General features: G+C 41.3%; 2 protein-coding genes across 7 annotated transcripts in view; one reads left to right on the top strand and one right to left on the bottom strand.

The window, feature by feature from the left end:
• The window catches only part of LOC149074936 (protein NATD1), a 34,255-nt gene extending 28,819 nt beyond the window's left edge, over positions 1-5,436 (bottom strand). For 3 of the 6 annotated variants that reach the window (XR_016194312.1, XM_089245886.1, XM_089245885.1), the window contains exons 1-2: positions 5,226-5,261; positions 4,912-5,056 (exon numbers count right to left, since the gene is read on the bottom strand). Coding sequence is in view for 2 of the 6 variants with exons in the window: in XM_089245886.1 (XP_089102012.1) it covers positions 4,912-5,050 (139 nt within the window). In the remaining 4 variants the exon portion in view is untranslated. Of the gene's footprint in view, positions 1-4,911; positions 5,057-5,225 lie in introns of all 6 variants that reach the window. The other 3 variants (XR_016194311.1, XR_016194310.1, XR_016194313.1) reach the window with 3 other exon arrangements.
• Positions 5,437-13,690: 8,254 nt separating this feature from the next.
• On the top strand, positions 13,691-24,308 carry LOC149074935 (serine protease ndl-like). Its single transcript, XM_089245883.1, has 2 exons — positions 13,691-13,881; positions 22,158-24,308. The coding sequence occupies exon 2, from the start codon at positions 22,304-22,306 to the stop codon at positions 24,131-24,133; it is 1,830 nt and encodes a 609-aa protein (XP_089102009.1). The 5' UTR covers positions 13,691-13,881; positions 22,158-22,303; the 3' UTR covers positions 24,134-24,308.
• The last annotated feature ends 1,219 nt before the right edge of the window (positions 24,309-25,527 follow it).

Here is a 25,527-nt window from a genome sequence, read left to right as displayed (position 1 = left end):
CATGCACCAATTCGTTAGAAGTTCCACAGACGAATATGGACGAGGTGCATGTGTTGTTCAGTAGTCCATAAGCAGTGAAACCATGTATTGTTTGTCTCTGACTACTACTTACTTATTACTCTTACTTATTTACGTGGGAAAGAGGGGGGGGGGAGGAGGGAGTTGTTTAGCGTAGTACAAACCAGACATGCACCTCGTCCATATTCCTCTGTGGAACGTCTAACCGATTGGTATGTGTTGGAATGTGTGTGTAGTGAATCTTCCGTGAAGTTTGTTTCTGTGTAATGTTTGTTATGTGTATGTCTGTCTCTGACTAGAAAGCAAGGGACTATTTCAGTGATTGACCAAAAGAGTGACCTACAGGGTGTCTGCAAGCATGGGCGCGAACAAAAGAATGTGCAACGGCATGAAGGATCAAAAGAATGACCAAGAGAGCAAAGAACCTGTCAGTGAGTGATGTAAGCATATGAATGACCAAAAGAGTGACTTAGAGAGCGAGGGGCCAGGCCAGTAAGTGACCAAAAAGTGATCTGGAGAGATTTGAGCATGGGAGTGACCTAGAAATCAAGTGATCAGGTTAGCAAGTGACCTAGAGATCAAGTGATCAGGTTAGCGAGTGACCTAGAGATCAAGTGATCAGGTTAGCGAGTGACCAAAACATTGTTTAAGCATGCAAATGACCAAAAGAGTGACCGGAACAGCTTACAGTTTTGGTATAAGGGCGAGCCAAGTTGGCGACATTTTTCAGACATTAAGTCACCAACGTCGACATAATTGCGCTCTCTGTGTTGTCGTTGCTCTAGATGTGGCAGGTGGCATTAGTTGTTGTTTGCAACTTTTCAAACTTCAGAACAGCCATTTTGAGCAGTTCCTGGTGTGCCTTGGATTAATTTCTTTGACCCGTATAAGGTTTTATCATACTTATTTATTTTAAAGAATCTGAATACCCAGAAAGGGTCCGGGTTTTATTTTTTTTTTTATACAGGGAATATTTATTTAGACAACAGGAAGGACTGTTGTTTATTTAAAAGAGTGGATACCTTATGTTGTTTTGATGTTTAGTCTAGATCAGCGGTTCTCAACCTTTTTTGACCTGCAGAGCCCTTTCCAGTAAATAATTTCTATGGCGGAGCCCCGTAGGCTTATTTTTTATTTATTCATCAAAGCTACTGACTTATTTCTATTATTCAAAAATATTAATTATTTTTTTCTTCAAATTTACTGTTTTTCTTCTATTTTCCTAGAGCGGCCACAGAGACCCTGGGAGTTCACACGGAGCACCGGTTGAGAACTGCTGGTCTAGATAGTGATATTATTTTTATGCTTGTTGGTTTTACCCATAGACTTAAGATATAAGTAGACCGCGCACGCTATTCATAAAACTTGTCGAACGTGAAGAAAAGATGAGCAGTATTGTCGGGGAAAGAACAGGTTCTGCGCTATTACATTTGGCGCGTTTTCGCAGAAGCTAGGATGTTGCTGCAACGAAATTTGACTCAATTCGATCAAGTTGATGAAAACTTTCCTTCATTTTTTCAATGAATTTCACTCATTTTTATGTGAAATATTTAGGGAGTATCAGATTTGAAAAAATAAATTCTATAAAATAAACAAATATTGGAAAACGGAACAACGTATATGTTGTAAAACCTAATTCATTTATATTTTTAAATATTCTCTTCATTCACTTTGTCGCTTTTAATTTCGAAAATTTATTTATACGAGGGGTTATTAAAACAAAAATATATCTTTCCAGAACATTACAATTACTCTATATACTCATAATTAATGTATAATTAATTATAATGCATCATATTATGTTATGTAATGTAACACATTCACACTCATACCATATTCAGTCATGAAATAATATTCAAACAATAAGAAAAAGTTTCATTTCTAACATTCCTGAAAAACCTTTTATAACCTCATCACACAAAACTGTAAACACTTACATAATATTTCAGGATTAAAATAGATTTTACTCAAGAAAATTACAGAATCTCATCATCAATTTCTCTAAATTATAAGAATTAAAATTCCATGTAGAGTATATATGTAATAATTTAAAGTGTGTATATATATATATATATATATAATATTTTAGGATATAATATTTCATATATATAATATAATATTTACACATGTCACACATATATATATATATGTGACATATGTAATCTCGTCGCTTCAAAAGTATGCATATGTTAATCTTAATTTAAGGTATTAAATCGTTTTTAGAATGATTCTTTTTCAAGATAACATCTGAGGTACACAATATATGACTTCAGGTCTTAGTACAGATATTGACTCAAAAAATCAATTGAATAATTAATTTTCTTGTTTGAAGCGGCAATTTCACATACAACAAACATAAATTAATGAATAAAAAAATTTCTTTTCTGTAATAGTTTTATCTCAGGTGTGAAGAGGGGTAAAAATACTAATATTTTTAGAGGTTGTTATGCACTTTTATGCAAAACTGCAATTGTCTAGAGGGGGGGGGGGAGTTTTCCTCACATTCTATTTAAATAGAATATTTTTCATAAATTTCTCCTCCTGAAAAGCATATTTTCTTCCAAGTTGAGCAAAAGTCGAATGAACTCACTAGCTCGCCAAATCTCGCCAAATCTTGCGGAGACGTATATTTCAGTTAAAACTTCATAAAACTCACAATTTCAATCATTTATTGCCAAAAATTCTATTAAAACATTTAATAATGATTCATGACATTTGAATTTTACCAAAACTTGGAACTTTAATTGAATTAAATCCAAAATGGAGTCGTTAAAAACTGAGATTACGTCAGAAATCCATTGCATCGTCAATTTAATATTCCAATTTTTAATTTATAAGAAGGGGAATAAGCAAAAAAGTATTCCCTTGTGAAAGCATACTGGTCCCCCTTTCCTAAACCGCTCAGAACATCCGAAAGCTGCGCAAGTGTTGGCCATTCTAATCAAAAATAAGACAGCGCGTGTAGATCGTCATACGAGTAGCCATAAGGAAAGCATTGCCAGCGAGATTCCCTGACCAGCCTTTCGACTGGAGTCACGTGACTCCGGATCTTTGCTTCACATTGTAACCCCTCGCGCGCACTCTATAGTATTATTACTCTGTGGTTTTACCATAGCACCCAGCAGTCTCATATGATATTTATAATCCAATCCACCACCGAAATCATTTATAATCCAGAGCTTATTTATGTTTATACTGATATATATATATATATTTTTCATTTTCTATGCCGGTGGGGGGGTGGGGGGGGGGAGACACTTTTTTGGCACCCGTGGTGTCTGACAGCCTTGGTGGTTTTTCATTAAACTGTCTGGCATGTTTGGCGTCAAAAAATTTCCAAGTAGCCCCTTATACCAAAGCAGTTCCGAGTGATCTAGAGCAGCGGTTCTCAACCTTTTTTGACTCGCGGAGCTCTTTTAAATTAAAATCCCCGTAGGCCAAACTATTTTGGTAGGTTTTACTATTTAAGGAACAGCTTTGGTATAAGTGACAGGTTGGCGATTTTTGGCGATTTTTTTTCCCGACGCCAAATATGTCCACCGGTCTGAGAAAAAGCCGCCAGACACTACGTGCGCCAGAAAAAAAAAATCACCAGCATAGAAAACAGCAAAAAACAATAAAAACAAATGGTATGAACAAAAATAAGCTCTGGATTTTTAAGAAATAAAACTGTGGATAAAAATAAATCGATCAGGGTATAAATAAAATACGGGCACTGTTTAAATAAAGGAAAAAAAGGGAACAATACAACCTGACCAGCGACGAAAATGTAATCCAAACACTCGAAACAAGCACAAACGACAAAATGGCTGTACGACTGTTTGAAAAGACGCGCTACAACAACTAACGCTGCCTGGCAGAATTTTCCAGAACAGCAACAACCCAGCAGAACAACACCGAACCAGAGTGCGCCAACGATGGCAACTTATCGCCGGGAAAAAGTCGCCAATTTGGCGTGTCCCTTATACCAAAGCTGTTCCCTATTTAAAAATATTTATCATTTTTTAAAATTTTACTGGTTTTTTATTTTCCTCGAGTGGCAGCGGTGCCCCTGGAGAGTGCACAAGGGACACCGGTTGAGAACCACTGATCTAGAGAGTGAGAGACAGTCAGTGATTGACCAAAACTCACTTTGACCTAGAATTTCTTGACCTGGAATATGTCCAAGCATGTAAGTGATCGCATGTAAGCACGTGAGTGACCATAAGAGTGACACATAGACAAAGGTGTTTTTTGCAGGAATGGGAGCCAAGAGGATTATAGCCCCCAAAGCAGAATGTTTAGTACTGTTCTGCGATGAGCCCTCAGCTGACTGGAGATGTTCTGCGGTAAAAATCCCCCATACATGTAATAGTGTTTTTTGCACTTTTTCTTAAAATTCTTCCAAATTGTTCTGCAGTAGTGGTAATTGTTCTGCGACATACGTCGCAGATTTCGGCACATTCTGCTTTGGGGATTATAGTGCAGGGCTGTAAATGTCAGTCAATAAAATTATATGAGAAGGGGGGGGGGCGGGAAGGCAGAAAAATTTGTATAGGAGGCAAAACCATAAATACAGTCGAATCCCATTATAACTCCAAGAGACCAAAGAAATCCCTTTGCCATAACGAAACTTTGTTATAAAGGAATTCCAGGCTTTTGCATTCTACCTATGTAAAGTTATCAGGGGGATTAGAAAAGTGCTCGTTAAAACGAGATTTTCACTATGTCGGTAATCGTTAAAACAGGATTCTACTGTATGCCTCCGCATTTATATTCTGCATGTATATATTCATACAGGGTTTTATATTCATGATATTATAACTGTTCTGCGATTTATCGTTATATCGAGTATCGTTATAACGAAGTTTCACTCTGTATTCAAAAGGGAGGGGAAATAAAAATTATTCTCACCACCATTTTCTTGTACCAAATAAAACTCTTTCCCTTTCACGTTGTGCGTAACTTCCGGTGAGGATCCCATCGAGAAACGCTTGAAAGAGGAAGAATATAATGTCCAGCGACTGAAGCCACCCTTGATGACGCCGTTCATACTCACCTAATGGAGATAAGATATTCACAAAAAATCAAATTATACATTGAAGCGCGAAATCTCACAGTTCATTAAACGTAATTATATTGAAGCTATAATATTATTATATTAAACGCAATATAACCGAAGCCGTGCAACCTCATGAAAATAAAAAGTAAAAATGATGTAAACAAACCGGATTTTTAAAAATAAACAAATATCAAGACGGCCGTGACTTACCTGAGCAGATCTGACTACTTCGGATCAAACACCAAAATACATTTTATAAATTTCAAGTATACGTATTTGTTACACGTTATACTAGGACTAGTGTTGTCATCTAAAGGAAAGGAAATAAACTACATATCATGATGATTTAGTTGGTTATATATTTCTTAGATGGCAGCACACTATTTCAGTGTAATAAACTACAGAGCAGGGTTAATAGTTTCGCAAACTGAGAAAAGAGGATGCCTGCCCACTCACCCTTACTGACGTCACTCATCCCAGTTTTCACAGTAGATGGCGCCACTATTCCGACCAATAAAACCGGCCACAAGGTATTATAGTCTCTCACTCTGCTCTAGAAGGTATTGCCACAACAATAATTTCCCCCAACTTCAAAATTAAAACGGAACTGTTAAAAAAAGAGCAGAATTCTGGGAATTTCGATGGCTAAATTGGTGAATGAGTGTGAGGGGGGGGGGGACCCACAAAAACACTCCATTGATTGACTTCATTGATACGAATGTGACTCCCAGACCACACCGCAACTATATATTTTGTGATCAGGGCAAGCTGGAATTTTGGCACCCCTTGCATGCAAAAGATGCAGTTAAAGGAGGAATTTCGAACCCCTTCTGGTCCAGCACCTGGGGCACCGGTCCCGCTTGCTCCCCCCTTCCCAGTTGCGGACCTGACCGACCCCATTACATTTGTGTGGACTTTGAGTTCTTAGTCTGGCAAACCCAACACCAAACGAATTTCTTAGTACGATCGCTGTTAGAAATTTCGTATTGGTGGCCCATATACAGCCTTTATCAAAATAAGTGGCACATCCAAGATCGGCACGTTATTTAAATACTTCTTATAATTTGAAGTATGTTTCTATAGCCAACGGTTTGGGAGTTATTTGATCTGAAAAGGAGTTAACTCTTCACCCTGTACTAGGGTTACGAACCGTCCCCCTTTTTGATGTCATCTCAAGCGTCCTCTTACGTTTCGGAAAATTCGCTCTTTTGTGCTCCTCTTTGCAGGTTTCCAGCATTATTTTTTCTTTTTCTCTGGGGGAATTTTTTATCCCACTTTGAAACATATATTTCTTCATTGATATGAATGTGACTCCATAAGCAAGCGGGACTGGTGCTCTGGGTGCTAGATCAGAAGGGGTGCCGTGCCGAATTCGTCCTTTAACTGCCTCTTCTACACGCAAGGGGCGCCAAAATTTCGGCTTGCCCCTGATGACAAAATATATAGTTGAGGCTCTGGATTCGCTGACCAGTTCCTTTTTTATTAGTTAGCGCGATATTTTAGCCCCCCCCCCGCGATATTTTAGCTTTCCAAAAAAAAGAAGTGCCCAGTTTCTTCTTTGTGGGACATCTTAATTATGACGATGTCGAAGATGTTTGGCGAGCAAAAAATTTCTAGGTCGTAAAGGTACAAAACTTTGGTGAAATTAGAAATCGCCAAATTTTGTGGAACCCCGCTTACGGAAGCTCAGCTTCTAGTGCAATATTCGTTGAGTAATAGTATTTGAATTCAAAAGTTGCTGAATATAAAAATTGTAACAGGAAGAATATAAGTGGATTTGTACGACTCATGCAAATCTCTAGGAAACTAACTCCTGCGAAATCAAGTTTGGGTTGCGACCCAAATCTACGGTTATCAGATATCCTTTTTTTTAGGAGGACACGTCCTCCTACCTTTTGTAATTTCAATTGTCCCATTATGTCATTTTACGTTCAAAAAAATTCCCTCTTTTGTTCTTATTTTCAGGTTTCTGGAATTATATTTTTTTTCTGGGAATTTTTTATTTTTTTTCCATTCTGAAACATATACAGCGTCTCTTCATTGAAAAGAGTGTTTGTGTCTTTTTTCTCGCCCCCACACATGGTTACAAACTCAGACAAATCGCCGTCAAAATTCGCAGAATACAAGAACCAAATGCCTTCAAACAGGGCTGATGCTATTTTAACCATCATGGCTCAGCTGGGTCCATTATAACATAAAAAAAGACAGTCTGAAAAAAACCACTCCGGAAGTTAAAAAACAGCAACATCCATTTGAATAATACCATTGTTTGCTCACCGATAACTAATGCCGTGTACTGAAGTAAGGATGGAAAGTGATGTTACTCCTCCCATTAAAAAAATGAAGAAAATAGCATGCAACCGACACTAAAACTATATCAACGCTCCCGAAAGAAACCTTCTGAGGGCAAAGGCTATGAGAGCTTTTTCAGAAATGCCAAAAAAAAAAAAAAACAACTAAACTACTTGCCCAAAGAAAACCTCGCCATGCTCCAGACAAAGGCCGCAAAGTAATAAAACTGACCAGACGGTAGGAACAAGCGAAGGGAAACGTATCGTCATTCGGTTTATTTTCCGTTTTTGATTTTTTTAAATGTTTGATTCAGTAGGGAAAAATTATTGTAGTGTCCAGTTTTTGGTCAATATAGTGGCGCCATCTGTTGTAAAAATTGGGAAAAGCGACGTCGTGAAGTGTGCAGGCACAGGTGTCCTCCTTTCCGTTTTCGAATCTAGTACCCCCATCCATATCAAGGTTGTGATATGGGTAGTCAATCTTTGTTGTGAGTGGATTTGTGTGACCCTTCTAAAATAAAACCTGACGCGAATCAAGTTTGGATCAACCCATAGCTGAAAAACCCGTGGCTGTAAATGGATCTATACGACCCATCTAGGAAGGTCATGCGAATAGGGCCGGATCGTGAATCCTGCGAACTACGCGGCTTCAAAAGGCGCCAATTGAAAGGAGCCGATATTTTAGGGCGCAAACTGAAGGATGAGGGGCGATTTTTTATCATCAAAATATCATTCGCTCACACTTGAAAAATGTCCAGAACTGGCCCTGCCTGCGAATCAAGTTTGGATCGTGACCCATAGCTCAAAAATCCTTGGCTGTGATTGGATCTGTACGACCCATTTAGGAATGTAGGAAGCTCCTGCGAATCAAGTTTAGGTTGAGACGAATATTGTCAAGAGACCCTGGCCAGGCCCGTGGCCAGAAATTTCGTTCAGGGAGGGACCACTTTCATTTCCGGGGGAGGGGGGAACCAAAGTGATAAAACAATAGATTCGGCTATCTTTTCCCTTTTTTCGGTTATTTTCTCGCATTTCGGGGGGGGGGTGAACCAGACCCCCAATTCCTCCCTCCCTCGCTAGGGCTTGACCCTGGCTGTAAGTGGATATGTGTGACCTTTCTAACCCCCCTCTACTGCGAATCAAGTTCGAGATAAATAATCTCGTAATTCCCGAATAAATAATTAATTAAAGAATCGTTTAAATTGATTACAGATTCAAATTAGTCTAAGAATTAATTAATTTAACCAGTAAATTAGTGAGAAAAAATTATTTAAGAACTAATCAAAGTTTATAATTAATAAAAAAGAAATAATTTCAGAATAAACAGTCTTACATTTTTTCCCCGTGTTTAACTCGGGCCCCCCCTCCTTCTTTCAAGATGTCACTGAATTACAATAGTTGGTGGCCCGCGGGCTTAGTGGGAAGTTTCAATGCGGCGCGCCATGTCTTAAAGGTTGAAGACCCCCTGGATTAGGGTGACCACATTTGATTGCGAGAAAACAGGAAATTGGGGTTACAAATAGGAGATATCATCAATTCTCGATAGAAATACTAACAATTGTCAGAGAAATCGCCAAATGTGGCTAATGAATAACCCTTGGCGAGAAATACAGCACATACTTGAAAATAATGTAATGATTTAAAATGTATTTCAGCGGGGAAAAAAAATTAACAGTGCGAATAAGCGAGATGACTGATGAGTACAGTCAAACCTCGTTAGTGCATCACCCAGTTAACACGTCACTCCGCTTAATTGGTCACGTTTTGGAAGTCCCAATTGTCCTCAGGCAGGAATTGGCACAGCTATGGCTCACTCCGTTTAACGAGTCACTCCGCTTACTAAGTCATATTTTTGCTCTCCCAAGAGTGACTCATTAACGAGGTTTGACTGTATTTATAGTCATAATTATTTTTACACAACTTATAAATTTATAATACTAAATACTTTAATCTCTGATCTTAAAATAGTGAAAATTAATGATTAAGTAAATTTCGACGAAAAAAGGTAACGGGACATTTTTATAAGGGAAAAAATTGGAAAGGCGACATTATATTGGAAAATCTTTTCCCCTTTTTTCGGTCATTTTCTCACATTTCGGGGGTGGGGGGGGGGGGGGTGGGACCAAACCCCCAAGTCCTCCCCTCCGCTACGGTCTTGGTAGGAGCTCCCCAAACTTCTTAAAAATCCTTTCTTCTATCGTTAGTTCTAAAAAACGACGGTAAAATGTGTCGTTATATCCGAGTTCGTGGTATTTTCATTGACGTTATAAATTATATTATTATATTCAGTCGAACTTGGTTAATTCGAATTTCAAGCAAAAAAGTTCGAATACACAGGGTATCTTAATGCGGCCATCAACCGTCCGTCGTAGAGGTAGGATTCCGATTGAAAATATGCTCAAAAGTCACTCACCCTGTACCAGTTCCGAGACAGGGCCGTCTTAAGAGCATCATGGGCCCCCGGGCCAAGTGGTTATTCTGAGGCCCTACCAGGTACATTCTAGAAAATTTCAACCGGATCTCATTTCTGTGAGGCCCCTCTTCTCTTGAGGCCCCCAGGCCGTGCCCGGGTGGGCCCATGCGTTAAGACGGCACTGTTCTGAGGGTGAAAATACAGTGTGAAACAAAATAAAAAAAAAATCTAAATTTTTATACGGTTGACAAAGTAGTTGTTCTAACTTCCAATTAGAAAGTTGTTTCCCTGCCTCTCTTGATGCCAACAGAAAAAAATTTCCATGATTTTAAGTGAAATATTCACAGAGATATAAAGAACGGAGGAAATTTCGGGAGGAACAGTGTTAAATGCGGAAAAACCATTTTACCCGCATTTAACACTGTTTTTTTCCCAAATTTCCTCCAATTTTCGTTTTCCTCCAAATCTTTTTTTTCTTTTGCTGGCATCAGGATATACAGGGAAACAGCTTCCTAATTGGAAATCAGGAACCATTCCTAGAACCATATAATAATGTAGATTTTTTGTTTTAGTTACACACTGTGTATCTTCACCCTCAAAATTTTTGAACGCCTTTTGAGCACTTTCTTTAAATTGGAACCATACCTCTACGATGGACGGTTGATGAGATAAAGGCCGCATTAACACTTACGGGACACCCTGTATAACGTAAACGATTATAAAAATTATTTCATTCCTAAATTTGTAATTTTTTTTTTCATTTTATGGTCTTATAGATGGTCTTGTAGATGATTTCAAATTAGATTTAAAAATAGCAATTCAATCAGCATGACGGGATGCCCTCCTATCACGGACGTTTAGAACACCAATTAACGTGATTTTAATGAATTGTCATATGCAAATGTTGATATTTTGATCGATCGCCATCTTACGTAATTTTTTGACGATTTATTTTTATACCTGAATATTTAATGAGGAAAAGGTGTCCCAGAGGTACTCGCGTCCGTAAGTGCGACGGCCGCGATGTGGTCTGGGCGCCTCCTGGCTCCAAAGTACAGATAAAAACCAAAATACAGTGGAAGTTCGGTTAACGAGCTTAATCCGTTCCGTGAACGTGCTCGTTATCCGAATTGTTCGTAATAACGAATCAAACTTCTCCGCAGGAAGTAATGCAAACTCGGACGATTTGTTCCACAATGCAATAATAATTTATTTGATAATGCAATACACCAGCGGTTCTCAACCTTTTCTGACTCGCGGGGCCACTTTCTGGTCTTTAATTTGTATGGCGGTGCCCCGTAGGCCTATTTTTCATTTATTCATCAAAGTTACTGATTTATTTTATATTATTTAAAATATTTATAATTTTTTTCCTTCCAATTTACTGTTTTTTATTTTTCCTCGAGCGGCAGCGGAGCCCCCGGGGGAGTGACCCAATGGAAGCCATTGGGGCTGCGGAGCACCGGTTGAGAACCGCTGCAATTACACCATAAGTAAATATACAATACTTGCACCGATCAAAGAGCGGAGGACTATTTTTTTAGAACTACAGTAATTGTATATAATTCGCTGGCTCACGAATCTTTCTCTTTTTTGTGCGAATTCGGAAAGGAACCAATGAAATGACGCTTGATTTTTGACTCCTTTTGAGGATTTTACGGAAATGAGCTTTACTTGTGTGGTTCTTTTCTACAAAATTTATAGTCGGCATCCCTCATCTCTTTCATTTGAAGACTGGGGAACTCCTCCTCATTTCTCCCTTCCTCAGACGAGAACCTGCCCATAAGCTCTTGCACGCAATGCTGATCCATTAGTTCGGCTGTGGTCAACTCCTGGCTATGTTCCTCCAGTAGTTCTTGCATGTTATCTTCATTCACCTCTAGGCACACACATGGTCTACCTCAAGAACACAACCTCTCTTCTAGAAGAAGAGGAGGGGGGAAAAAAAACAATTGAAAGGAAAATAGTATAATAGATAAGTACAGATAAGAGAGAGGATAGAGATAAGAGAGTATGTATAGAGGTTGATATTTGTCTTCCCATCCTCACCCTACCTGTTCTCTTTCGTTCTTAGATGTATGTAATAGAAGGATACATCATATGTGGAGAAAACATCACTAATAGGAGTGTAGAAATGAACAGAAGGTAAAAAAAGACAACTTCTTAGAGTTACAACAAAGCCTCGCGATGATGAGTGGAGAGGAACGAAAACAGAGAGAACTTTTTTTTTAGTTTATTCCACTGGTGTTTGGACGCAATGTTACGTCCTTGATCGTAAAGTGGTTAATGTTCATGAGCTGACACCCCAAAGTCACGTTCAATCAGCTCCCAATTTTCTGCAAACAGAATTAAGGGTTCTCTTGGTGACTCCATCACTCCATCCAGCACCTTCTAGAGATTGAAAGCCTCCGCATGGGATGCCAAGTTTATCTGTAACGTCATTAAGACTACCTAGCAAGTTTGCCACATTTTGAACCACATCATCCTATTTCGCGTTTCTCCTTATTCTGGCGAAGAATCTTCCTAGTTGGCTCACAGATACCGCACGGTGATTGGATGTGGGGCATAGAAATCGTCAATTCTTAGCCCGATCGTTTCTTTTTCCGCACAACGATGATACTGGCACGATCAGCGGAATTGTTTCCCTGAGTATTCTGAGGGAAAATGGGCCACTTGCTGACGTCACGAGCAGCGTACGGAGGCCTTCTACATCTAGGAGGTGCTGCTCCTTCCCAGGCTATATTGATGATATATTGACGAAGCATCGCTGCAATAGTTCTTGTGCTTCAAGTGGTCAAGAAATAGCGGTGCTTTAAGCTTTGTGATGTTGGAAATTATATTAGTAATTGACGATCGGATAGAGACTGAGAAAAGGTGAGAATATTTTCAAAAACCTCTTTGAGCAATTTTCCTGTTGTGGCATTTGTACAGGGTGGGCAAAAAGTCCGCCGAAACTTTAAAAATGAATGAAAACCGGAAAAATTAACCGAAATAAAAAACGGTTTGCAGGGTTAGCATCGCTAGGTCAAGGGAATTTTTTTTAAGACAGGAAAACAAAATAACTCAAAAAACAGCTGATAGGTGGCACTGACGTACACAAGTCAAAGAAAAGATACGCGAACGACGAACAGAATGCCTCCAAATAATTTATTACAGCAGTATGTGTTTCACATGACCACCACCGCAGGGGATAACACATTGCAGGCGAGTCACAAATCCAGCAACGGCCGAGTGTAGCAGGTCCACATACACGGTTTACAATGGTGAACTGGTAGTGGATAAGGAGCGCAAGTTCTTATAACCGTCTCATTTGCATATTTCAACCGAAGTCGCTCGTACCAGCGCCACCTATCGGCTGTTTTTGTTATTTTTTTCCCCGTCATAAAAAAAAATTCCCGTGACCTAGCGATGCTAACCCTGCAAACCTTTCTTTTCGGTTATTTTTCCCGCTTTTTATTCATTTTTAAAATTTCTCCGGACTTATTGCTCACCCTGTATTTTACCCACAATTCCATAGTACGTGTGTGGACGAAAGCGAAAACCCCCATCGGCTCAGTTGTGGTAAAGTGAAAAACTAAATAATAAAAATGCAAAATTTTTTTTTTGCTTGTAATGCCAATCATCGCTCGTTAATCGAGTCAAAATGTTTGCTCAATGTATGAATTACTCGTTAACCGAATCGCTCGTTATCTCAAACTCCAGAGCTGATTTTGCAATGGTTGGATCGAACCCCCCTAACTTCTAGCATTAAAGGACGATGTGCTAACCACTCGGCCATCGGGACCCCCTATTCCGTGCAATTATAATTACTAACATCTGATTCGATAATTTTTCGTAGGGGGCGCTGCGTGAATAAAAAAACCAGTTGCATCTCTTAGAGAATGAAAAATTAAATTTTCGGGCAGCGATCATAAAGATCTGAAATATAACCGAGTCAAGTCAAGTGAAGACGGGCAGCGATCGTCCCTTAGGGGTTATCGTCAGGACCTACCCACGCTTAATTGTCTGCTGCAGCGGTCATTAACAAAGAACAATTAAATGTCCGCCTCTGAAATTTGAATCGTGTGATTGGTCAAGTCCTATTGGTAACACTACTCGGATGTAAAATATTTATAAAGGTAAGATTTGGGATTTTTGTAAAATGACACAATCAAATACTGTATATAGATTGGCCCTATGTTTCACTGCCGTCTTAACGCATGGGCCCTCCACCCGGGCGCCTCAAGAGAAAGAGGGGGGGGGAAGAGGGGAAGGCTCACAGAAATTGTCTGGATGAAATTCTCGAGAGTTAACACGTAATTTTGTAGGCAAGCGTTATGAGCAAGGTGTAGGGCATAACAGTGCCGTCTTAACGCGTGGGCTCATCCGGGCACCTCAAGAGAAAAGGGGCCTCACAAAAATGAGATATGGTGAAAAATTTTTTATACTATTTACATGGTAGGGCTTCAGAAAAACCACATGGCCCGGGGGTCCATGATCCTCTTAAGACGGCCCTGGAGCATAAATGCTCAATCCGTGGCCCTCGGACTCAAACCAAATTATGTAAAAATGAAGAAGGAGCATTTTTATAGATAGTTCAAGTTGCACATTTGCAAAGCACTTTAGTGGCTAGCGGAGCAGTTCCACATCTCACGAGTGGCCCACGGCACATTTCCTGATCCTTCAAGTGGGCCGCGGCATATTTAAAGATCACTTCGGTGATCCGCTGCACAGTTCAGAGCACTTAAGCGGCCCGCGACACGTTTTCAAACCAATGAAGTGGCCCGCACGCTCGAAAAGATTGAGTTCGCTTGGTGTAGGGCCTTATAAAAATCAGTTGCCGCGGAAGGAGACCGTCAATGCTCTTATAACGGCCCTTTTAAGTAGACCATCGGTTCTCAACCTTTTTTGATTCGGCAGCCCTTTTAAGTACATAATTTTTATATCGGGTCCCTGTTTGACTGGAGGAGCCCTTTTTGTATATAATTTTTATGGCGGAACCTCGTAGGCCTCTTTTTTTTTTTTTTTTTAATTTATCTGCCAAATTTACTTATTTTATTTTCCTTGAGTCGCCGCGGAGCCCCTGGGAAGTGCAGACGGAGCCCCGGTTGAGAACCGCTGAAGTAGACCAATGAATTGTATCCGACTTTAACTTGAAGGAACCCTAAGAAAACTGGCATAATAGGTCCCCTCTGACATGATTCAAAGATGTTCAGTCTGCCGGTAAATAAAACTTTATTGAAATTTGGGCCCCACTTGCTCCCGCGGGAATCGGATTCAATTAACAAATAAAATATTTACGCTGAAAGTCTCAGCCACAAATAGCCGCCCCTCCCCCAGCCATAGGTGGATACAAAGCGGAGGGCGAAGGGACCAGCGCATTCACAGATTAGACACTTGAGTGACTCCAGCACAGCCCCAGATCACTTATAAAACCCGCGGCACATTTATACTTTACTTGAGTGACCCGCTGCATAATTCTAGAGCAATTGATCTGCCCACGGCGCATTTACTGATAACTTCAGTGATCCGCGGCATGTATACTGATCGCTTGAGTAACGCGACAAAAACACACAGCATTTAAGCGGCACGTTCCACATCACTCGAACAACTGGCGACAATTTACAGACCACTCGAGTGACGCGCGGCATATTTTAGATCACTCAAGTGATCCTCAACACGGTTTCATTTAAGGGGGGCACTCAGTGCAGTTCCACATCACTTATGTTATCTGCTGCAGTTCTTGATCACTTATGCGGTGCATGGCAAATTTTCAGATCATTTAAGTGATCCGTGGCACATTTACAGATCACGTAAACGCCGTTTTGTGCTCTTCCAGATCACTAAAGCGGCCCGCGGCACGTGTTCAAACTGAAGTGGCCCCCGCACTCTCCTAAAGGTTGAGCATCCTTAACTGAAGTATTGGCGTATGCAAAGGGGGTTGGGGTTCTAACCCCTTCCTTAAGCCGAGATTATAGCGCTATTTTGCAGGAAAAAACGTACCCGTCCGAGAATAAGAGAAAATTGAACCCCCCTTGAGAAAATTCTGCGTACGTCTATGGACTGAAGTGATCTGTAAATGCGTCTGTTCGTTTTTACAAAATCAAATTTGAGGTCGCGGGACATATCAGATGACTACAAAGGCCACATTTGGCCAGCGGGCCATTGGTTAAGCATATATAGTGTACGTACGGTTAATTAGTGAAAAAAAGTAAGTGGTGAAAAAAAAGAAAAAAAAAACCCGAAGTGAGAAAACCTCGCTATAACGATACTCGATATAACGATAAATCCCTCTACAATATTTTTTTAAGGCTTGTTTGGAAATGTCAAACTACTGCCTCTCGATTTAACGATAACCCTCTCTACAACGATATTTTTTTCTCGGTCAGCAGGATATCGTTATATCAAGGTTTCACTGTAATAAGGTTTGAGGTCCCCCCCCGGGCCGGATCTTGAATCCTGGAAACTCAGTGGCAACATAAGTCACCAACTGAAAGGGAAGAGCGGTTTTTTAATCACCAAAATATCATTTGCTTACTTGAAAAATGTCCAGAACCGGCTTTGGAGGGCCCCCCACCCAGATCATGGTCTCTAGTTTTGCATAATTATGACGCCCTGCCCGTGATTTTAGCCAAGAAGTCCCAATTATACCCGTAGACGGCTGAAATTTACAATTTCACCGTGATCAGTCTCAGCCGTAGGCAACTTTTTAGGCGGCCCATCACAGACGATTAGACCCTCTGAGCGAATCAATTTGAACTGAGGATAGACCTCTATATCGCGCACACACATTCATTTATACAGAGAGAGATGGATTTTATCTGGGCCCCGCGCCTTATGGGCTTCCATTCATCGATTCCAATGCAAGGGTCTGAATAGAGTTAAATGATTTCTTTCTTTTTTCATTCTCATTCAACCACATTCAAGTCTAAAATGAATCCTCCCTATCAAGGAAAAGGATTTTCCCACATCGTTTTGTGAATGATCGGAATTTCTTTTTCCCCCCCATCCACATGAATAGAGCATCGGGAGGCCATTTCCCCGGCCATTTAAAAAGCACCTTCTTTAAGCATCTAACCGAGTGAAAAAGTTGGCTTCACCGTGATGGAGATCTTTGAAATTTCGGGAATTGAATTCTGATTGATTTTATGCAGTAATTGACCGGAAAGGCTCGCTAAGTAAGTATAAACCTTGGTGTAGCTTCTTGAGTTATTGGGACCGCGGTTTTTCCAAGTTTATGCCAGTGGTTCTCAAACTTGCGGGGTTTAAGTATCCCTAGTGATTCGTAAGAAGCGTATGCACCCTCCCCCCCAGAGATTCGTAAGAGGCGTATGCACCCCCCCCCCCCAGAGATTCGTAAGAAGCGTATGCACCCCCAGAAATTCGTAAGAGGCGTATGCACACCCAGAAATTCGTAAGAGGCGTATGCACCCCAAGGCCGTCATTTCAACTTTTTCCGGGGGGGGGGCAAACATTTTCCAGGGGGCAAAGCACATGTACTCAATGTATGTATATATACACACCATTTTTCGTATATTTTCAAAAGCCGGCCCCCTAAATGGCGGGCCTTATGCACCCCCAGAGATTCGTGAGAAGCGTATGCAACCCTAGAAATGAGTAGTCTATTTCTGATTTAGAAAGTGCACAAAGAATATTTTTTGCCAAAAAAATTGGTTTTTGAAAACTAGTAGTGACAATTGGTGTATGACCCATCCCGGAATGTCCTGCGACCCATAAGTTAAGAACCCCCCCCCCCCCTCCTATTGCAGCGGTTCTCAAAGCGTTCGCCGCGGCGAGCTGTCCTTATTAATGCGTGCTTATTCTCAATACTACGAAGTTATTGTTTGTTACGTAGGATCCACACTCACGCAGCTTCAATGTTCCAAAAAAAAAAACAAAAAAAACCGGTTTTGAGCTGTGGCTAGCACAGCGTGGGTGGGTGGTTTAAATGGTCTATTTTGCGTAGCCACGTCACCAAACCGGTTCTTGCTCTGCGGAATTCAGAGTTCTGCTGGTGTGGAATCAAAGCTGCATTAAGCTTTTCAAGCGGCTTTGTGTGGAATCGACTTTAGAAACATCTCGCACCATCAAATGATGTCGAAAGTTAAGAATTCTGTCTGGGGAAGTACATTTCAACCCCGAGAGTTACTAGACCCACCATCCTTGGGAACTAAATTAAAAACACGTGATAATGAAAATGCAGATATTGGTTCTATGTGAATAAAATGCTACTGTGATAATGATAAATTATGTTGCCTTGAAAAACATTGACGAATGAGTTCGAATTTAGCGCCAAAATTTTTGTATGGAAGAGAAATGCTCATAAATATTTATTTGAAATGGAGGAAATTTGTTCTATGACTCCTGCTGCCACCTATTAAATTAAAACAAAACTATTTCTCATTATATTTCTCCAAGTAAATTGACTGTTGGTCCGGTGTGCAGCTTGGAAATAAATACTACATTGGCATAATACCTTGTATTGTTTGTTTTCATGCTGTATACCGATGTAAATCTTAGGCGCTATAATATATATATACCGGTTATACTATGTTTTCCAGTTCACTGCAAAATTATTTTGTGGCAAACATCAAAACAAGTAACCGATTATATGACGCATAAAACTAACACAATGTGTAGCATAAACAATGTTATATCACGTTCTCATATATATTTTTTTTCATGCTGCACACCGGTTTAAAACCACTAACCAGTTTTACTTGAAGAACCATAACGATTAGTTTGTTTTTATTTGATAGGTGGCAGCACAGGGGTGACAGCGCAATTGGTTTTTTTTTTTGCTCCAAACATTTTTGTATAAAAACACAGTAACCGGCATTACGGCGCATAAATTGACACTGGTGTGCTGCATAAAAGGAAAATATGGCATCATATCGTCGGCCTTCTCACGCCAGTGACATGAATGCGCAAATTTTCATTTTTTGGGTTTATCAGCTGGTTGGATGCTTCATTTTGCTATGTAAGTTTTGTCAGAAACGCAAGTTAGAGGGGTCATTAAAGTATTACGTTAGCATCGATGGAAGGAGGGGGTTCCCGATTCGCTGTCTGTTGATGAAAGGGGAGGGGGGAGTTTGGATAATGCTTACGTCATCAACCACCCTTTTTGAAGATATGAAATATTCCTAATGCATCTGAATCGGTGCTCCAAGAACGGGAAAAAACTTTCGATAGTTATTGGGCACCTGAACTAACATTCTCCCTATTGATAAGTCCCCCTACAGAGCCACTTTAGTGATCTCTAAATGTTTCACGGATCCTTCAAGTGCTCATCACTCAAGTGATCCGTAATTATGCCATGGATCACTAAAGTAACCTGGGAATGTTCTGTAACTTGAGTGATGTAGAACCGCACTGGGGGGCCGCTTAAGTGCTCTAAAACTGTGCCACATGCAACTCAAAGGATCTCTAAATGTGCCACGGATCGTTTAAGTGTTCTGGAACTGTGTCCCAGGTTCCTTAAGTGATCTTCGAGGCCTTCCTCAGTGATCTGAAAATGTGCCACGGGCCAATTAAATGCTCTGGAATCGTACCACGTGTCATTTAAGCGATTTGTGAATGTGCCGCTTAGTTCATTTTTACAAAATTAGGTTTGGGGGGGGGCAAGCCACATCAGATAACCTTCAGGGCCACAATTGGTCTGCGTGTCAAGGGTTTACCATATTTGTCTTAAGGGGCCGTTCAAGTATTACGCCATCATCGATGGGGGGGGGGGTTTCCGATTTGCTGACTTTTGATGGGAAGTTTTATACAAATACAACGCCACAACAGGCAAATTGCCCAACGAGGTGGCTGACTTAAGAACATCATGGATCCCCGAGCCATTTTTTGGAGGCCCTACCTACTACTGCTACACCACACCTGCACCCCGCCCCCCGAACGAATCGGTACATGCGGGAATGTGCGTGTACGTGTAGTGAAACCTGACGAAGTTTTTTTGTTTCTCTGTAATGCTTGTTATGTGTAGTGCTGCCATCTGCCACCAGTTTTTCTAACTATGAGTGAAGTGTTATGATTGAATGATTTATCGTTGTAGGACTGTTGCTCTCTGTGGCGAGACTTTTTAACGGGGAGATCGGCTCGCATTTGCGCCTTGAAGTTGCGAACCACAGAAAACCAATTTCAGCCTACCACTGGGGTTGGGGGGTGTTTGGATAATGCTTACGTAATCAACCACCCCTTATGAAAATATGAGTTAGGATTCAGAGGGGCAGAGCTGATGACGAAATTTTGCTGACAAGGGGGGGGGGCTAAAAATTTGCTTACGTAATACTTGAACGGCCCCTAAGGGTGGGTCGCAACGAATTTCTTAAAGTGAAATTTTCAGAACTGATGAAAGAAATAATTTCACAATCGTAGAAAATGCAGGATTGATGAAAGAAATGATCATGGTAAGTGTGGGGCCCCCAAAACGCGGTCCCGGTGCGACCGTACCTGTCGCATACCCCAAGGGCGGCCCTGACCTTACATGTTTTCGTATCATGAAAAAAATCGAATTCCAATTTCGTTCCTACGAATATTTTTGCATTTAAATGAACGTACTTACATGATCGTGCATATTCCTAAAACCCTGAAGGGTTTTTCTTCTTGATCAACTTATTAAACTTGATCATTATGCGGCTGATCTGTCGGAGTATCTTTTTGCTTGTGAATTTTCATAATTGCCGTAATTACTCATCAAGTCAATCAGGTCGAGGATTTTCGTGCAGGTCAGTGTTGTGTCTGTATGGTTTGATTTGCTGTAATTGGCTTCGCACAAGGTAAAGCAAATATCACTTGATATAAGAATAGTAGGCCTCATGTTGATGGTTAATGAAGGCCAGTTTTGTTTTAAAATTGGCCTCATAGCCTGGCTTATGCGTTTTGTGACAACATAACCCTGGGCGAGTGAGTGGGATTTTTTTTTTCATTCGTAGATTTTTGGGGCCCAGAGGGCATAATATTCATTCACTAACGAAACATCGGAACTCTATTCGTGCCATCCCCGCAATGCTTGCTTTGCACAGGGTTTGTGACGAAAAATATGACTGTATATCCGAGGTCAATGCGATGCGTTATCAACGACGAAGCGAGATTGATTAATATTTTTCCATGGTAATCGGTCGCCAATTACTGACTTTATAGCCAGTTAGTCGTTATAGAAATTTTAGACAGTAGTTTGAAAACCCCTGCCTTACTCGATCGAACAACCTTTCGGGCACCGCGGGCCAAACTAAAACTTCCCGCGAAATCTGTGAGGGGCCATAAACTCATGTAATTTGGTGACATCCTAATAGAAGGAGCCAATTGAGCCTCGTGTTGTACGGGGACAAAAATAATTCAATAAATTAATTTGTTCTGGAAACTATTTCTTTTCATGAAAATTTGTTTGTTCGGAACCCGAACAATTTTCATCAAATGATGGCCGCGCAAACCTTATCAACTATTTACTATTTCTTTTATTAATTATTAATTTTAATTAGTTCTGAAATTTTTTCTATTAATTACTAATTAATACTGGAATCAATTCCAATATGAAATCACTTTAAATGATTCTGTAATTAGGAGTCATTCAAGTATTACGTCAGCATCGGGGGGGGGGGGGGAGGGTGTTTCGGATTTGCTGACTTTTGATGACCAGGGGGTTTGAAGGTTACTTTCCTCATCAACCACCCCTTTTTGAAGATATGAAATATTCTAAGCTGCTGACGAAATTTTTCTGACGGGGGGGGGGGGGGAGTTCAAAAATGGCTGAAAATCTGCTTACGTAATACTTGAATGGCCCCTTATTTATTTTGGAAATTCTGAAATTATTTTCGTTCTTGATATACCTTGGAATTATTTCTTTCAATAATCACGCAATAGTTGTATTTCTTGATTGTGAAATGATTTCTATCAGCAATAACGAAATTATTTCTCATTGATTTATAAGTTTCTTTTTCACCAATTCTGGAAAAATTTCTGTCATTTATTCTAGAAATATCTCTCAATAAATTCCGGAATTATTTCTTTAATTATATAATTAGTCATTTTGCAATGTTTTCAGACATTTTCTAAAAATGATCGGCGGTCCACGACAAAAAAAAAAAGCTCCGAGGACCAAATGCGACCCGCGGGCCATACGCTAAAGACCCCTGGAGTAAGGGCTGCTTCAATCCTTCTTTCTAGGATACTTTGATCGAGTCGGTCTGTGCGATACACCAATAAAAATCACAAAATTCCTCACTTCCAAAGAAAAACACATCTAGTGCTATTTTTTGTTGTTATAATAGCGTGACCCAATCTTTTTCCTCACGCATAAATAGGCATTAAAATCGAAATGTATCGATAGTTTGACATTTTTTTTCTTCTTCCCCATGATTCTGAATTTTAGATTCGTGATATTCATGGATGCCGAATTCCTTGTATATCTTTTCAGGCGTAAACATTGGATATTCTGCAGGATAAGATGCTGCGAGTGTCATCATACTACAAGCAAATTACTCGATAGGAGGTGGCAACCACTTTTCAAAAGGAAAGCGGGGGAAAAAAAAAATTCTGAATTGGAAAGTGGAGAGGAAACTGATGCCCTATATCCAGAGGCGTAGGAGGCGATATTCACCGCTTTACATCATTGCTGTCTCGGTACTAATGTCTTTCGTCATCAGTGCTTTATTGGCTCTCATTCTGTACGCCGTGGCCGTGAGGAACGAGCATCGACAGTTGAAGTATTCAATGGCTGAACCGCTCAGCCGGAATGCCGATAGTGGCAGAGAAGCTGATGGTGGTGTCTACGCTCCTTTCGGTGAGGGTGGTCGGGATTCGTGGCCGCGTCCCGACAACGTAACCGGGATATTGAAATGCCCGAGTAAGTATTTCGCCTGCAATTCATCCACGAACTGCGTGGATCTGTCCCGAAGGTGCGACGGGTACGTCGACTGTTCCGGCGCCGAGGACGAACTGGATTGCGTGTGTGCCTTCCGGATGCCGTTCTCTAAATTCTGCGACAAGTACCCGGATTGCTTCGACGAGAGCGACGAGAGCTTCTGCAGTTACTGCCCCGTGGAATCCTACAATTGCGGCAATGGACAGTGCGTGCCGAGGAAATCTATATGCGATACTAAAGTCGATTGCCAGAACGCCATGGACGAGACGTTCTGCTTCCGCCTAACGTCGGATTCGGACGTCGCGGATTCTGGTCGAGTCTATAGGAGCCTACCACCTGAGTCTAAGAGGGGTTTCCTGTTGAGGAACCAGAACGGTGCTTGGTACCCGATATGCTCGATGAAGGACGACGCTGCTGCGACCGAGGCGTTGGCGTCCTATGCTTGCGTCAGTATCACTGCCAATCCGTTGGCTTCTAGTCACCACCAGTCCCTCAAACTCCACAGAAGTGAGATTCCGGGTGAATATATTTATCACATGCAAGGGGAGTTCGTGCGATGGAACGGATGCACGACCGATGAAGGCATCTACGTATCCTGCGACGACTACCTGTGTGGTTTCAATCCGAAGTTGATGTTGCCGAGACCTCCCAGAGGCCGTATCGTTGGTGGCGACATGTCTGAGCCAGGAGCTTGGCCCTGGCACGCGGCCATCTACAAGAACGGCACCTACGCTTGTGGTGCCACACTCATAAGCGACCAGTGGCTGCTGTCGGCCGCTCATTGTTTCCTCAACTACCACATAAACTATTACGAGGTCCAGTTGGGGATGTTGCGCCGTCGGTCATTCACTCCTCACCAGAAAATCTACAAGATCAGCCGGGTCCTACCACACAAGCGTTTCAACGTCGTCACTCTGGAATTCGACATAGTGATGCTGAAGGTCTCTCAACCTATAGCTTTCGATTTCTGGATCCGCCCCATATGCCTACCAAGGCCCGGGACCATAGAGAACTCGGGCTCATTCTGCACGGCCATCGGTTGGGGCGACATGGGGGAAACGGAACTCGATTCCGACGACCTCCAGCAGGTGAACGTTCCCTTGACTGCGTCTTGCAGGAGGTCGGATAGGTGGTTGTGTGCTGGTTATCCCGAGGGTGGCAGGGATGCCTGCCAGGGTGACAGCGGCGGTCCACTGATGTGTCCCCGCAGTGACGGGATGTCCTGGTACATAGCTGGCGTGATAAGCGCCGGGACGGGTTGCGCTAGGCCGAGAACTCCGGGCATGTACACCAGGGTCGCGTATTACCTGGACTGGATCAGGCGCGCCAGTATCTCGAAAGAGTCACGGGACGATTATCCGTTGACAGCGTGTCCCGGATGGAAATGTTCGGCCGTCGGAGGCGGGAACTGTCTAGACCTCCACAAGGTATGCGACGGCCACGTGGACTGCTACGACGCTCAAGACGAGGTCGACTGTCTCAACGGCAGGAAAATCTCGTGGTACCATCACAGCGCAGCATATTCATAACAATTTTTTTTAAAAATTGAAAATCAAAAAAAGCTCAATTTTAAATCTGCAAATTTATTTTTAAATCTTTTCGTTTTTAAATATTTCGATGTTATACACGTGAAAATGTTCATCGTTTTACCACGAGGTGTAGTTTTTATTTTACTCGTTTAATAAAGCTTTTATTATCACGTTTCATTTTCCGCCAATTTGATATTTTAATGAAGCACAAACGGGGTCGAAATCAGAGCCGCCCTTAGGGGTGTGATCAGGTCACATTAAGACGGGAGTTTTGGGGGGGGGGCGGGGTGTCTTTGAGATCATGGCCGCAATTGGGGGAGGGAGAGCAGGTAGATCTGGCGCAACGGGAGAAGAATGAGAGGGCGCCGATTTTAACCGGCAAACTTTTCATCATACAGGGGCGCCAATATGCAGGCCCGTCATTTGAGGGGGGGGGGGAGGTGTCAGAGGGCCCCTGGATTTTGAAAATACACTAAAAATAGTATATATAAAATTATAAATACATTGAGTACATGTTCTATGCCCCCCCCCCCCCCGGAAAAAGTTTGAAATGACGGCCCTGCCAATATGTGTGTTTGACAGTATTTAGTTGCGACCATGCCCACGGTAACACAAGTGAAAAAATATGTACCATTATTTCCACACAGCTATGGTCCAAACACCCTTGTTCACTAAAACATGGATAATCGAAATGATATCTCTCTAGTGGACTATTTAAATACTGAAACAGAGCATAGTGTAACATGTAAAGATGTGGTTAGAACGCCCTGTGTCCGATATTTTCCCGGGAATCAGCTGTTAGTTGGATGTTGTTTTTAACGTTATCTTGTCCAGCTTTCTCGGCTACAAGTAACTATAACAAGCTGTTCTGCGCTACACCTAATTTAGTATTTACATATGTTTCATAAACATTTTTACAGTTGCATGTATGTGTAAAAAATATTTATAGGAAAAATAGAAAATTGTACTTTGCTCTATCAACTAGGGTTTAACAATTTTTATGAACCACTAGCTATTAGCAGCGGCTTCGCTCGCGTGGATTTGGTAATCTGAAAATTACTCGTCGATGATTCTCCCATATAACAGATAGAACCGCTCACAACCCCGCACTGATGCAAAGCAACTTCCGTTACCTCAAACGAGGCAGGGTTGCGTCGGAAAAATTAGCAAAAAATTAATAATAGCGGGCCCCCTGCCCCACGCTCGCAAGTATCAATCACTCGCGTCGTTCTCCCTATGAAGACAGCTATCAGTTCGATGTAACATAAAAGCCATTTGGCTAAAATTGATAGCTGAACCCAATGACCAGGAAGAAAAATTGCACGTGTGCCCAGTGGCACGTAAGGGCTGGAGACCGCAGCTTGGGATTTCAAAACAAGTGAGAAGACTTGTGT

This window comes from Pholcus phalangioides, unplaced genomic scaffold, assembly GCF_987345545.1.
Source record: "Pholcus phalangioides strain wild (caught in Gottingen) unplaced genomic scaffold, Ppha-v1.0 ptg000016l_1, whole genome shotgun sequence".
Taxonomy (NCBI): Eukaryota; Metazoa; Arthropoda; class Arachnida; order Araneae; family Pholcidae; genus Pholcus; species Pholcus phalangioides.
Note: the sequence above shows the minus strand (reverse complement) of the source record. Positions and strands in the feature narration are given on the sequence as shown.

Bases quoted from the DNA above. Each gene is read 5' to 3' on its own strand.
- LOC149074935 (XM_089245883.1), top strand. From the start codon at position 22,304: ATGCCCTATATCCAGAGGCGTAGGAGGCGATATTCACCGCTTTACATC.